Source organism: Mixophyes fleayi, chromosome 7 (assembly GCF_038048845.1).
Source record: "Mixophyes fleayi isolate aMixFle1 chromosome 7, aMixFle1.hap1, whole genome shotgun sequence".
Lineage (NCBI taxonomy): Eukaryota > Metazoa > Chordata > Amphibia > Anura > Limnodynastidae > Mixophyes > Mixophyes fleayi.
In genome coordinates this window covers 141,045,504-141,060,093 of record NC_134408.1, presented here as the reverse complement: position 1 = coordinate 141,060,093, position 14,590 = coordinate 141,045,504, and the positions used below count along the sequence as shown (strand labels likewise).

The following is a 14,590-nucleotide window of genomic DNA, read 5'->3' as shown; positions in this document are numbered from 1 at the left end:
GTCCTTAGTTAGGTCTGTCTGAGTCTGCAGTCTGTGCTGTGAGCTAGACCAGTAATAGGGTTTTATCATTTAATTTCTGCATACTGAATCTTTATAGCTAAACCAGCGATACTCTGACATGAGCTTGTGTGAGACATGTGGGCAATCAAACTGCATTTTGCTCTTACTTTTAATATTTTACATTACAGTTGCAATTCATAATTATCAGGGTTGTTTCCTGGAATCGTGAGGGGCAAATTAAAAATAAAATAAACAAAATAACATATAAAAAAGTCTAAAGATAGCTTTCCCACAAGCAAAATGTCTTGTTCTATAGCAAGCTGTGTTATAGTGATCTGTATTATAGTGATCTGTATTATGGTGATCAGTGTTATTGTGTGCTGTATAATAGTGATTAGTGTTATAGTGATCAGTGTTATAGTGATCTGTGTTATAGTGATCTGTGTTATAGAGATCTGTGTTATAGAGATCAGTGTTATTGTGTGCTGTATAATAGTAATTAGTGTTATAGTGATAAGTGTTATAGTGATCAGTGTTATAATGTGTTGTATAATAGTAAACAGTGTTATATAGTGATCAGTGTTATAGTGATCAGTGTTATAGTGATCAGTGTTATAGTGATCAGTGTTATAGTGATCAGTGTTATAGTGATCTGCGCTATAGTGATCTGCGCTATAGTGATATAGTGATCAGTGTTATAGTGATCAGCGTTATAGTGATCAGCGTTATAGTGATCAGTGTTATAGTGATCTGCGTTATAGTGATCAGTGTTATAGTGATCAGTGTTATAGTGATCTGCGCTATAGTGATATAGTGATCAGTGTTATAGTGATCAGTGTTATAGTGATCAGCGTTATAGTGATCAGCGTTATAGTGATCAGTGTTATAGTGATCAGTGTTATAGTGATCTGCGCTATAGTGATCATCGTTACAGTGATCTGTGTTAGAGTGTGTGATATAGTTAGCAGTAATTACTGACAGTCCTTAGAATATTATCACTAATGATGAAGAAGCCAATGACAGTGTTGGAGATTATGACACCAATGGGTGGATGGAGTGATACCCTTTCCTTTTGCGTTTTTGACCAACAGATATTCCTGTTTATCACAAAGTATAATACAGCCTTATCCTAAAAGATCACTTGCAGTTGCTAGGACGGTCTTCACATACCTCCAATGCCGCTAGCGCCAACTAGCACAATGTGCATTTGGCATACTGTACATTCAAATAAATGTAGAGTCTTCCAAAATGCCACACAACCTGTTCCTAACCATGTTGATTGGGCATCATACAGCCGATATGACCTTTCTCTGCACCAAAGTGCTACAATTTTATAAATTCCATTGACCTGGAAATGGCCAACGGTGAGGAATTAAGAACACACTGTTAAATTCTAAGAAATACATTTGCTCAATATTTTATAATAAGACATAATAATAATATATAATGTAAATCCAACAAGTTTGTTACACATTTGTTTAAAAATGTTTAGTAAACATGTATTAAAAAGAACTGAAACTTGGATGTGTTGTGAAAAGTGAATTGTGCTTTCATGAATTATGTCTTTCAGGGGATGTAAGTGATTTGTTTTTCTAAGGCTTTTGTACGATAGGCTGCTGGGAGACTGCAGGGATGGTTTGAGACGCACTAGTGAATGCTTTACGCACATCTTGTGAACATTTGTTGAACTTTTAAATCAATATAAAATTGCCTGACATAGAGAGGTCCTGTTGCTCTCCCCTCACAATGGCCGCCTCCACGCTGTGGAGCCAGTGGGTGACAAGTGGCAATTTTGATAGTTTTATTTATGAACGAGTAGGAAAAATATCTAACAAACTGGATGAGTTTATCTTCCAACTCACGCAATGTGACTCTCCAGCACAAATCAGAAACTGCCTTCGGCAAACTGAAAACTACAACCGACACAAAGATCTGCTGTGACTTTGAATGATTTCTTTCAGGTTATCATCATCATTTTGATCTTTTCTCAACAGGTTACAGAGTGAATCAACGCTTCAGAACATGAAGTAGCCTTTAACAGCAACAATTCAGTCTATTGGGAGATGGGGAGAGAAGGTGCAAGTAAATGCTTTAGGAACGAATTATTGTAAGTGACTATTAAAGGATTTGTTGCTGTTGTGCAGAGTTGAAGTTTTTTGTTTTGCTACAAGTAAATGCTCTGCTCCAGCGCACAACCAAACAGGACAATTCAATCTTCACTGTCATTTTGTTCTTTATTTTAGTAAACACTCTTTTGGGGGGTATTCAATTGTTAGCCTTAACGGAAAAAAACGAGCGCTCAAAAAATCTTAGCGTTAATACGGTAATTACTCGCGGAATTTCCGAGTAAACTACCGTATTAACGCTTTTCGCGTGCAATATTACTATATAAACGGTAATATTTTTTGAGCGCTCGTTTTTTTTCGTTAACGCTAACAATTAAATACCCCCCTCAAATTCTGTGCTAACTACTGTATCTTGTGTGACAAAGGAAGTGATTAGACACAGGCCTCTAAGAGAGGAACCAGCTATTCAGCTGACAGTCTGCAGGTAAAGGCTGCCGGCAGGGTTACACACAGGTCTAGCAGTGCACCTAGGTTAAGGTATACAGGTGTAAGACAAGTGTGACAAAGTAAAAGTGTAAAGTGTGATTTAACTTACATGCTTTGAAAGTATCTTTTCCACAGCTAACAGCAAAGTTCACAGGGTGTGTCTGCAGTGAAGAGGAATTACAGCACACCTGCAGGGAACTCCTTTTTAAAGACAAGGTGGGAGTGTTGTCTGTCCATAAAGCTACGGCTGTGAGAGGAGCCGCAAGTATAAAAACCGGGTTTGTGCTACTATGCATTGCGACCAACGCCAGCAAGTGGCCGGTGACCAGAGAGGGAAACTGGGACTATTCAGAGATAGGTTGCCTAGTGTCATCCTACTGTTTTATTGTGATGTGAACAATAAAACACCATTTATTTCAAGTAAGAACCTGTCTGTGACAGATGTCTGTCGGGTGTCAGAAGCGTTACACTTGATGATAAGAACGGAAAATTTTCCCTCTAAACTTTCAGATGACTTTAAACACTTTAAGAATATATACATATTGCATTGGTGATTTAGGTTACAGGTGTTATCAATAACATACATCAGCAATATAATTTCAAGCATAGAGGGCAGATTCAGAAAACCCTCCAGTGTCGATACAAGTTTCTTCCTAACAGATGACCTTTGAAATTTTACATCAAATCAGCGCATGATACCACTTTGCACCTTGCGGACAGCAGTGCAAACTTATACATATTACCAAACAGTAATATTAGTACAGCATGTTAATCTCCATCTCCTTGATGAAGGACCTACCAGTGTATGAAACGTGTAGGAAATCCTATACATGCACCAGAAGCCTGTATCAACCGTGTAGTCCGAGAGTAGAAAGAGAGAAAGTCTAATTATCTTCACTGTATCCCTGATCACTGAGCCTCAACACCACATTGATGTCTTGTCTACTTGTCACCTATATGTGAGGCTTGCGGACAGATTCTGTATTCATGTACGTTGTGTTACACACACACACACATATATATATATATATATATATATATATATATATATATATATATACATACATACACACACACTACACTATGGGGTATGCTCTTTTACTGAGTATCTACAATGACCCAACTGAAAACTAGGAACCAATTAATGGTGAACATGAGAAGACACCTGTGTGGGAAAGAGGTGGATGTTATCAAGCTCTGAAAAGACTTCAATCTGCAACTGCACTGAACCATCCCACAGGTCTGTGGAGGAGGAGGTGGAGATTAACGTGTTATAATAACGCTACAGTTTGGCAAGGTTACCTGCCCACAAACCAGCTGTTACCCTGCACTGATGTGATGGGACATTTTGAAAGTCACCTGATGGGAAGATACTAGAATTTATGTTGGAGTTATTTCGGAATCTGTCCACAATGTCTGAGACTATATTATTGATATATGTCAATGTTATCACCTTGAAAATAGGGTACAATTAGGATATACACAGATACTTTCCTCTGTTCCCTACTGCATACAAAAACTCGTATTGAAATTAGGTATATCCCTGGATTAAACTTGAATCTAGAAAGATGCTGCACTTTTTCTTGCTTTACTTTTATTTATTGCTTGTACAGACTCTCCTGCAACTTTTACTACATGCCATGTTTTCTCTAGCGTTCGCCTCTAAATTTCGGCAAGCAGTGTTTGTTTACATCAATTCCCATGGTATCTGACATAACTCTGTCCTACTCTGTGCACTGGATTCAATTGTATCTAAAAAGTGGCTCTGAATCATATACCAGGTCAATGCAAATAAATACTTCTGACCTCGATCCCAGGTTTACACTGTGTCTTCTTCATGTTTACATAGAAACAAGGGGCGAATGTTTAGCATTGAATGATGGGAGAAGAAGAGAGTCATTGGGGTATAATTACTAAACTGCGGCTTTGACAAAGCAGAGTTGTTGCCTATAGCAACCAATCATATTCTAGCTGTCATATTGTAAAATGTACTAAATAAATTATAACGAGAATCTGATTGGTTGCTATAGGCAACATATCCATCTGTTCATATCCGCAGTTTAGTAAATATACCCCATTGTTTCTCCACATGGCATAAAACTGTCCGGTATCTTAGACTTTAACCTAGAATTTTTAGTTATTGATTATTTTTTTTAGAATATAGGCTGTAAATGAAGACTGAACCACTAGAGGGCGCACATTTTCTTAGCCAGTACAATCAGCAATCTAACCTGGCGGCTGCTGTGAGATCGCGGAGTCTCAGGGACAGCCCAACATAAAATACAATATTGCTCTCAGAACTGGCATATGTAAGATAACCAATACACTTGAAAGATTTCACGGAAAGATTTCACATTGCGTACTCCTGCTTACACGCCCATAAGATAAAAAGGACAACGGCTTCACCGAAAGCAAATTAATTCCATGAATAATTCATCCGTACGTGTTCTTCAAACATAATCTTATAAATATTGACTACTAACCTTGTATCCAACCGGGAGATCTTGGCAATCTTGGGAACAACCACTGACTCTTTTACTTAAACATTCATTTAAATGGCAGCCTCTCTCATCAGATCCATCTCCACAGTCATCCGTTGTGTCACAAAGAACTCCCTCGGGTACGCACTTCCCATTTTTACACATAAAAGATGAGCTATTGCATGACTGTTCTGGAAATAAAGAACAGAACAAGTCTAAAAACTACCAACATTAGCATTCAGAATTCTGCAGCAGCATGAAGCAAAATCATAACGTCTGATTATTAACGTAATAACAATTTCCATCTTGCTTTCTGCATAGCAGCTTTAAATTGGGGTTCACTTTCCGCCGAAGAACTGCTAAACTACATTGCTGTCGGCTAATTGTTGTTCTCTACAAACATTCTATGGTGTACAGACATTAAAAGAACTAAAAAGAGCAAATTACCCATCTGAAACGCTTCCCTTAGCATTTGTTATGTATTAACGATCAAGCTTTTCAAAGCAAATTGTCATGAAACAGGAGAAAATAATGTCAGTTGTATAAAAGCGTCAGAGATAAACACACACTTCCTCATCTAAACATACATGAACTCATTAAGTTGTAGTGTTGGCAGTGTTCATTTAAAGAAGAGTGTTTGGTTCCTGTGCAGACTTTATGATTAGTAGCATTTAGAATCCAACAAATATTATAAGTTGTCTGCAGGATTCTGGGAAGGTGGAGTCAAAATTTAGCTTCACGTTATACTTGATTGTTAAACGTTTCTAGACTGTACCCAAACCCACAGTGAGACCTAAGGCTGGGTACACACCACAGAAAATTTCTCCCGATGAGATATCGTTAACGGTTTTACCAATGATTAAGGGGGGAATTCAATTATCCGTGTTACTTGCGTTAAAACTATTACCGTTACGGTAATAGTGCCTGAAATTACCGTTATTACGGTACCTTTAACGCCGGCTTTCCTCTCGCAGGTCAGGGAGCTGCGAGCTGAAATCCGGCTTAGAATTACTGTAAGAACAGTAACAGTTTTAAAACGCATTGTTACTTTTGCAAGTACAACAAAACACTCACTTCGGCCCTAGACAATGTAGGTATGAATGTGGTGACCTTGTTTGTGATGTTGAACCCCACAAGGCTTTTAAGTACCCAATAACTCATGTGGTTGCTCCTGCCTTACGCGGACAGACGAGTGTGCAAACTAATGTATCACAACGTGAAGTTCCCTTGACGAGATTAACGGGCTCTGCCCATGGTCTGCACTCATCACTGATTCCTCAAAGTGCAGAACGTGCAGCTTTCATACAACCGGAAAACAGAACTGATGACAGATTTCATACAACTGTCCACACTTATCATAAGACAAACAAGAGTTTTATACCTGCACTCAAACACTTTCTGTTCAGTGGAGCTTCATCCGAGCCATCTGGACAATCAAAGTCCCCATCGCACTGCCAGTGAAAATTAAGCAAGCATCGTCCATCAGCACAGATAAACTCATCAGGGGCACATTGACGGTAATCTGAAATACAAGTGTAGTAGCGATATAATATAATTTTTTTTTTATATATAAACCATGAATATAAGAGCATAAGGGAATAAGAGCAAAACAAAAGTCAAAGGAAGTTGTAGTGAATGGTGCTCCATGACTAAATACTGAAGCATACAATCTATGCTATCATGTGACAGGTCTTTGTATGAAGATGCTCAGGAAGTTTGAGTTAATTGTAAAGAATACATTGCTGTAGCATCATCATCATCATCATCATTTATATAGCGCCACTAATTCCGCAGCGCTGTACAGAGAACTCACTCACATCAGTCCCTGCCCCATTGGAGCTTACAGTCTAAATTCCCTAAAATACACAGACTAGGGTCAATTTGTTAGCAGCCAATTAACCTACCAGTCAGGGCCGGTGCTAGGGTCCACGGCGCCCTAGGCATTTTTAAAAAAGCTGCGCCCCCCCCCCCCGCAAAAATCGCCGCCCCCCCCCCCCCCGCAGAAATCGCCGCCCTCCTCCCTCCTCTCCTTACCTTGTCTCACCACCGCCGCCTCTCTGCTCCGTCTCCTCCCCTCCACTCACTGACATTAGCAAGTGGAGGGGAGGAGACGGAGCAGAGAGGCGGCGGTGGTGACAAAATAGCCTCTTCCCCTCCTCCCCGTGCATCTGATGCTGTGCGGCGACCTTGACAGGTATGGTCAGCGGTCGCCGCACAGTTTTAAAGTCTTTTATTATTCTGTGGCGCCCTCCAGGCGCCCTCCAGAGCCCGGCGCCCTAGGCAAGTGCCTAACCTTGCCTAATGGGAGCGCCGGGCCTGCTACCAGTATGTTTTTTTGGAGTGTGGGAGGAAACCGGAGCACCCGAAGGAAACCCACGCAAACACGGGGAGAACATGCAAACTCTACACAGATAAAGTCATGGTAGGGAATTGAACTCATGACCCCAGTGCTGTGAGGCAGAAGTGCTAACCACTGAGCCACCGTTCTGCAAAAAAATGCTAAATCTATTAAAGCCCTTCTTATATGTAGTATAAATGGGTTGTACAGTAAGTCAAAGAAAACAACTATTCCATTTAGAATGTGAGAGTCTACATCCTTCATTGCCACATTCACCTGGAATGTAGACCTATATTGCTTTTTAAATGGGAGCTGCCATTCATGTTATCGCCCTGCTGTGGTGCCCAACTAGAAAACATTCTGGGATAATAATTTCCTTAGAAATCTATGGATAGGATGCAGCTACATTAGAATGACTGAGTCTCCATAATTGCATTTGGAACATCATCATCACCATCATCATCAAAGTCAATGTTTTCTGCTAAAATAACATAACATTCCCGCATTTGGATGAGCTATTATAATGGTCAGGGGGTCTGAAGCCTGACATGGCTGGTAAAATGCAATAAAATTATATAAGAAACCACACATCCCCTTTATCTATTATTCCTACATTTACATATTGATCGTTGACACAGCGTTAAACCGCCTAATTTTTTGTTTGCCTATGTGATAATCATAGATTCAATCAGTGAGATCTTGAGAAACTAAAGGTAAGCAGGACATTATTATAGCATTTGTTTGAACATTCATTTCTGTTTACAGTAAACATTTGTGTTCACAATAAATATATAGTAATTTTACTTTTGCTTAGTTAAAAAATTTATACTAAGAATACTTAGTTTTGTTTTACATAGAAACCATTTAAAGAAACAAATTTTTAGGACAGCTTTTGTTTTTGTTAGATTATAACAGTACAGGGTTTATCAAGAAAATAAATTCTGAGTTTTCTCTTAAAACATATTCAGTAACAGTTCAGAAACAACTGGAGATGTTGACGGGAGGTGATCGATTTGGACTTGAAAGGAGCAAAGATCTAAATGTTAAGCTTCCCTCAAACCAAATACCTGAAATATTATATGTGATCTTACAAACATAGATTTATAAGAAGCAAACGCTAGTCCCAATCATGCTACCCGGTGATTTAGACCACATACAGCGCCCAAAATAAGTGACAAACTGTGAGCTGCCAATCTCTCATGTCTGTACAAGCTGTTATATTGTAGTGAGCTTATAACCTGCAGGTATTAGCTCTGTTTTATCATTCACGGTTCTCCACCTTCCAATAAATTTAGTTTATTAGCTAGTACATTTAGTAAATGTCTGTACCCACACAGCAGCTAAATGATTATTGGGAAGGAAAGATGACCAAAGTCCCTGCAACATTTCACTTGAACAGATTTTTTCAGCAGAATAGACCAGAGGTAAGTTCCGTCTAGAGTCTCTAGACCAGGGGTCAGGGAACTTTTTGACCTTTTACCCCCAAATATATATAGATACACCGATGTTACCACCTTGATTTGAAAGGAAGGAAATCTAATATGATTAATTATCGGAATTCAAAATTTTATTGAATCTATTCAAAATTTCTTTGAAAGCTTCAATTTCAAAACTTATGTTTTGGAGAAATGATGTTGCTTCATTTTTGATACGAGCGCATCAATATTGGGGCATTTTGATGTCAGAGCAATTTGGATACAGTCTTCAGTGTCCAATCTATTTCTCTGCTTTGTTTTTATGTTCTTTAGAGTGGAAAATCCTTGTTCGCAAAGGTAGGTTGTTGCAAAAGGCAGCAACTTTTTGACTGCCTCCTCATGTACAATTTTGAATGCCTTTGCAGCTGTTGACATCCAAACATATGACAGATCTGCTTTGTTTTCAAATGCAATAGGTGCTTCATTATTGCATCAAAGCTCAAGAAGTACCTCTGCCAACCCTTGAGGCTCTTCTGGTACAACAGCAATATCACATTTTAAGGGGTCTACAATCCAACTGACAGCATGTGAATCGGCAGCATTACCCCCAGGAATTAAATTTTTACCCCATTTGGGATAATTTACCCCTGTTCCCGGACCACTGCTCTAGACAATCTCTGAGTTTCTCTTTTGCTTCACCATTCTGTACTTTAATTGCAACCTTGCATTTTGCTGTATTTATATTTTATGAATAGAGTTTGGACAACAAAAGGTTAATTCATTCTGCTGTGTGGTGAAGTTAAGCAGGGCTGGGAACATGTTTCGACAACGAAATGTGCAAAATGTTATGACCAAATACGGAATAACGAGAGTATTTCACAGAACAGTTTTGAAAGTTTCGCTAACCACTACTTGGAAGAATCCTCATTGGTTGACTGGACACACATTACAGTCACATGTTGGCTATACCAGAGCGGCAATATTCTCATAACATTAACATTGAAATGGATATATATTATAAAAAGTAAATTCAATTATTGCCATTTTTGAGCCAAACGATTGCCTTTGAAATTAAATATGTGGCTGCTTTTAGATAGTAAGGATCACATTTAAGACCCCCGAAAAATATAATGTTACTCATCATAGCGATCAAATATACATTTTTAAATCACATTTCTGCTCTGTTGCATAATTAATTAATAAATAGCAGCCCTGTTACTAATGTTCTGTAGATTGCCTTCTGAGAAATAGTCAATGTGCAAAATGTTACACAATGTGTCAACAAAACAAGTGTTTGGTCATAGTTTCTGATTATTTTACTTGCTTTAAATTAGTTTTTTCAACAGTTATATATACAAATGATTAATCAATCCTGTACTCATAAGCCCTTATTGATCTACCTGTTTCCATGCATTGAATAAAGTGTACATGGCAAAAATCAGTGTATAAAATATACATTATAATCTCCTGTGTTTTAATATTATTTACCGCATTCCAAGGTCTCATCAGAGCCATCTCCACAATCGTCATCGCGGTCACAGAGGAACTGCTTAAGGATGCACACTTTGTTGCTGCACATAAAAGCATTTTCATCACAGGTAGTAACAGGAGCTGAAAATATAGGAAGAAAATAAAGCACGGACACAAATCAGATTCATCGTTCCCCCAGTAAAATTATGGAACTTGCAGAATACACAATTTGTGTACTGTACAGGCTGGAGCCGTGTAGGGTGAACTCAGGAGAAAATAATTTTCTTACCTACGTTCCACTAAATACGTTATGTTCATTTGGTCAGACACAAGCAAAGATCATTTAAAGGTCTCCTCCATCAGACAACTATATTTGTTTTATTATAGCTGTCTAATTCCAAGACCCAGATACATCATGAGTCAAAATTGTCGAAAACTCATTCTGGGATAAAGGGGTTCTTCAGCTGAATTTAATATATTTATGTAGTGTAGTAAAAATATACACCTGGCTAATCATAATAGTTAGTAGTTTAATAGTTGTAGGTTATTAGTATAGAAAGCTAGGTATTTATGAGAAATATTAATGCCCTTGTTTAAATTCCAAATCGGTATGACAAAAATTGCAAATCCACCAAAGCACAATCCTCATTGAGACAGGCACCTTAATCATTTTCATGATTCCCTTGTATATTATCCTAGAACAAAAGGAAAGGCTTTTGTAATATCATTTTGACAACATTTATTAAGTTATCAAGTCATATATTGAGTTCTAGGATATATATAAGAGATATCATGAGAGTGCCTCTATACATCATCATCATCATTTATTTATATAGCGCCACTAATTCCGCAGCGCTGTACAGAGAACTCACTCACATCAGTCCCTGCCCCGTTGGAGCTTACAGTCTAAATTCCCTAACACACACACACACACACACACACACACACACACAGACTAGGGTCAATTTGATAGCAGCCAATTAACCTACCAGTATGTTTTTGGAGTGTGGGAGGAAACCGGAGCACCCGGAGGAAACCCACGGAAACACAGGGAGAACATACAAACTCCTCACAGATAAGGCCATGGTCGGTAACAGAATAATTACAATGTAGAATTTTGACCAAATATGCCATTCTTGAGAAAATCTGCTATAAACTGTGCCCCTCCCTCTATTTCATATACTCTCCATTAGAATAGTGCAAGACATTATTTAAATTAGCTGCTGTCCATGTTATATTTTTGGGACGCACTCACTTAATTATAACAGTTCTTTAACTGAGTATACATTTATCTAGCTGGCAAGCACACCGTATATCGTTATAAAAGTCTGCTACTAGAAGCCCGGATCCATGTAACCTTTCCAAGCAACCAAATCACGGTGGCAGAATTGGCATTGCCTGGGCATACTGGTATACAAGAGCCCTATGTATTTGAATACAATATAACGACATACAGTTTATCAGATATATTTTTCTTACTTTGACAATGTAAAAGCCTTTCATTACTACAGATCAACACTTCCCAAAAACACAGAGTGCGACGTGACCCCGATGGAGCGATAACATAGGAAATATTTGGTGGTGGCAGCCATGACTTTATTATTTGGAATCCCAAGGTTCTCTCCCTTTAGTCTACGTCTTCCAGTTCATCATTGTTAGTTGAAAATCAATTACAAACGCGCGTCATTCCAGTGTTGTTTAATGTATCACTGTTTGGACCGCACGCTTTTGTAGCAGGGAAACAATGACATCTTTCTACTTAAAGAAACCTGTAGATTAAACGTTGAGATAAATGGTTCTTAGAAAATACAATGGAGTCTCACGTGAAGCACAGGTTGAAATGAAATAAAAGTGAATCTTGACCTTGTCGGTGGGGTATTTGCACCTTTGACTTATTAAATCACCAAGAATCTATATCATTTTGAAAGAAACAAGATTTCAAACTTTAGTCAGCAGGATCGTTTCTGAGTTACTCATTCTTTTATAATATTTCAGAAGGGTTTTACTGCACTGTGCTTGTTCTATGTATAATAGATTGGAGCACCACTTACTCTGTTAGCAGGAACATCTCATCTCCATGAAACCTCTGGAACGCAGTCTTTAAAGATTTGTCAGTTAATTTTTTTTTTTCCACTACTCCATTAAAGTTGTTCTCGACAGAAGAAATTTATCAACTCCTTAAGTCACGTCTCAAGTATGTGAAACTGGTCTCACGCTGGCATGTAACACATTGTAATGGATGGAGATAAATGTCCACTCCAGGAAAGCGAGGCTGCGATTTTATCATTTGATTCACGCTGGGCCCAAATGTACGTTAGATGCCGTACAGTATTACAGTATATATTGGCAGTATAGAGACTGGCTAGATAGGTCTCTATGGGTTTTTGGATAAAATATGCTGCTGATGAAAAATTATAAAGATTTATAATATATATATATATATATATATATATATATATATATATACACATTATATATATACATACATTATATATATATATATATATATATATATATATATATATATATATATATATATGTTGATAGAGAAAACAAGTAGGGCGCCCAATGTGTAGTATCAGATAGAAATGGGGACGATGTAATAAACTGCGTACCGTAAAGATTCCAGGATCAAGTGGTATGGTAGGAGTTCCTCTTCAGAGGTAGTACCTCCCCCTCACCCACAGGATGATGACAATGTGGATATAAAAGCACATATAGTGTAGTATAGTTGTGTTAAGAAACACCAATTGTGATAAATCCTCCACCAATATCAATAGTGGAAGCCCAACAACCAAATGGCTTGATATTAGGTATACACCTCCAAATAAAAACAAAAAATCTGCGTACCAGAAATCCTGTTATACAAGTAGCATATGTGTGCTCAGGATCAACAGTCCATCATGGTATAATCGATCAGGCCAATATCATAGGCGGACAGACAAACACAAAAAATTGCCATGTCAGAGTAAAAAATAACACTTTAATAAAAAAGCAGTATAAACTCACATGAGGTACAGAAATGATGCCAATAGAGTAACAGTAGCTCAACGCGTTTCGTCCCAACACCGTGGGACTTCCTCAGGAGCAGATATACACACATTATATATATACATACATTATATATATATATATATATATATATATATATATATATATATATATATATATATATATATATATATAATATATATATATATATATATATATATATATATATATATATATATATATATAATTTATATATAATATTCTGACACCCATATGGACAAAATTCAATGCATTCTAATTGCTTACACCGGCTCCCTGCGTCCTCCAGTATCCAATTCAAATTACTCACCCTTACCTACAAATCCCTCAACAACACCCCTTCATACACTTCAAATCTCATATCAGAATACTCTCCCTCCCACCCTCTTAGATCTACCTCTGACCTGCTCCTTGTCTCATCTCTGGTAACCACCTCTCACTCACGCCTACAAGACTTCTCCCGTGCTGCTCCCCACTTATGGAATTCCCTACCACACTCAATCAGACTTTCCCACAGCCTTCAAATCTTTAGGCGCTCTTTGAAAACCCATCTCTTTTTATAGAGCTGACCTGATTCCCGATAATATTACTCACACTAATGCACCCTCACAACTGTCCCAGTCTCCACTCTGAGCCACATTCACCCCTCCTGTTTCAGCTGTGCCCTCTTCCACTTAGAATGTAAGCTCTCTAATGAGCAGGGTCTTTCATACCCTTTGTTTTCATGTCTGCATTTATTTTGTCTGCCTTGTATGTCCTTGTTTTATGTATGTCCTGTTTTCCCTACTGTACGGCGTAGGAAAATTAAGTTTTGTCGTGGGGCGGGGCCAAAATGACGCGATTATTATTATTATTATCCTTTATTTGTTAGGCACCACAAGGTATCCGCAGCGCCGTACATAGTACAAACAGTACATACAGGGTGAAACATTACAGAACAGTAAACACAAAGTACCAATACTTCAGAAACTCTGGGCAGACAAATGGAGTAAATACGGAGCAGAAGAATGGGTATGGAGACAGGAGGGAAGAGGGGCCCTGCTCATTGGAGCTTACATCCTAAGGGAGGGTGGACGAAACAGACATAAAAGGGAGTCAGTGATGAGAGGGGGAGAGAGAAAGGGACCAGGTGAGAGAGGGGAGAATGGGCGGAGGAGATGAGGGGGTTAGGTGGAAGGTTGGTAGGCTTTGAGGAACAAGTGAGTTTTGAGTGCTCGTTTGAAGGAGCACAGATTGGGAGCGAGACGGAGGGAGCGAGGGAGGTCATTCCAGTGCAGGGGGGGCAGCACGGGAGAAGTCTTGGAT

The 14,590-nt window shown here is 38.5% G+C and overlaps 1 protein-coding gene across 1 annotated transcript in view; it reads right to left on the bottom strand.

Moving 5' to 3' along the window:
• Positions 1 to 14,590, bottom strand: part of LRP1B (LDL receptor related protein 1B) — a 728,477-nt gene that overhangs the window by 147,229 nt on the left and 566,658 nt on the right. Inside the window, exons 52-54 of the mRNA XM_075181401.1 lie at positions 10,274 to 10,396; positions 6,414 to 6,554; positions 5,036 to 5,223 (exon numbers count right to left, since the gene is read on the bottom strand). Of these exons, the coding sequence (XP_075037502.1) occupies positions 5,036 to 5,223; positions 6,414 to 6,554; positions 10,274 to 10,396 (452 nt within the window). The remainder of the gene's footprint in view (positions 1 to 5,035; positions 5,224 to 6,413; positions 6,555 to 10,273; positions 10,397 to 14,590) is intronic.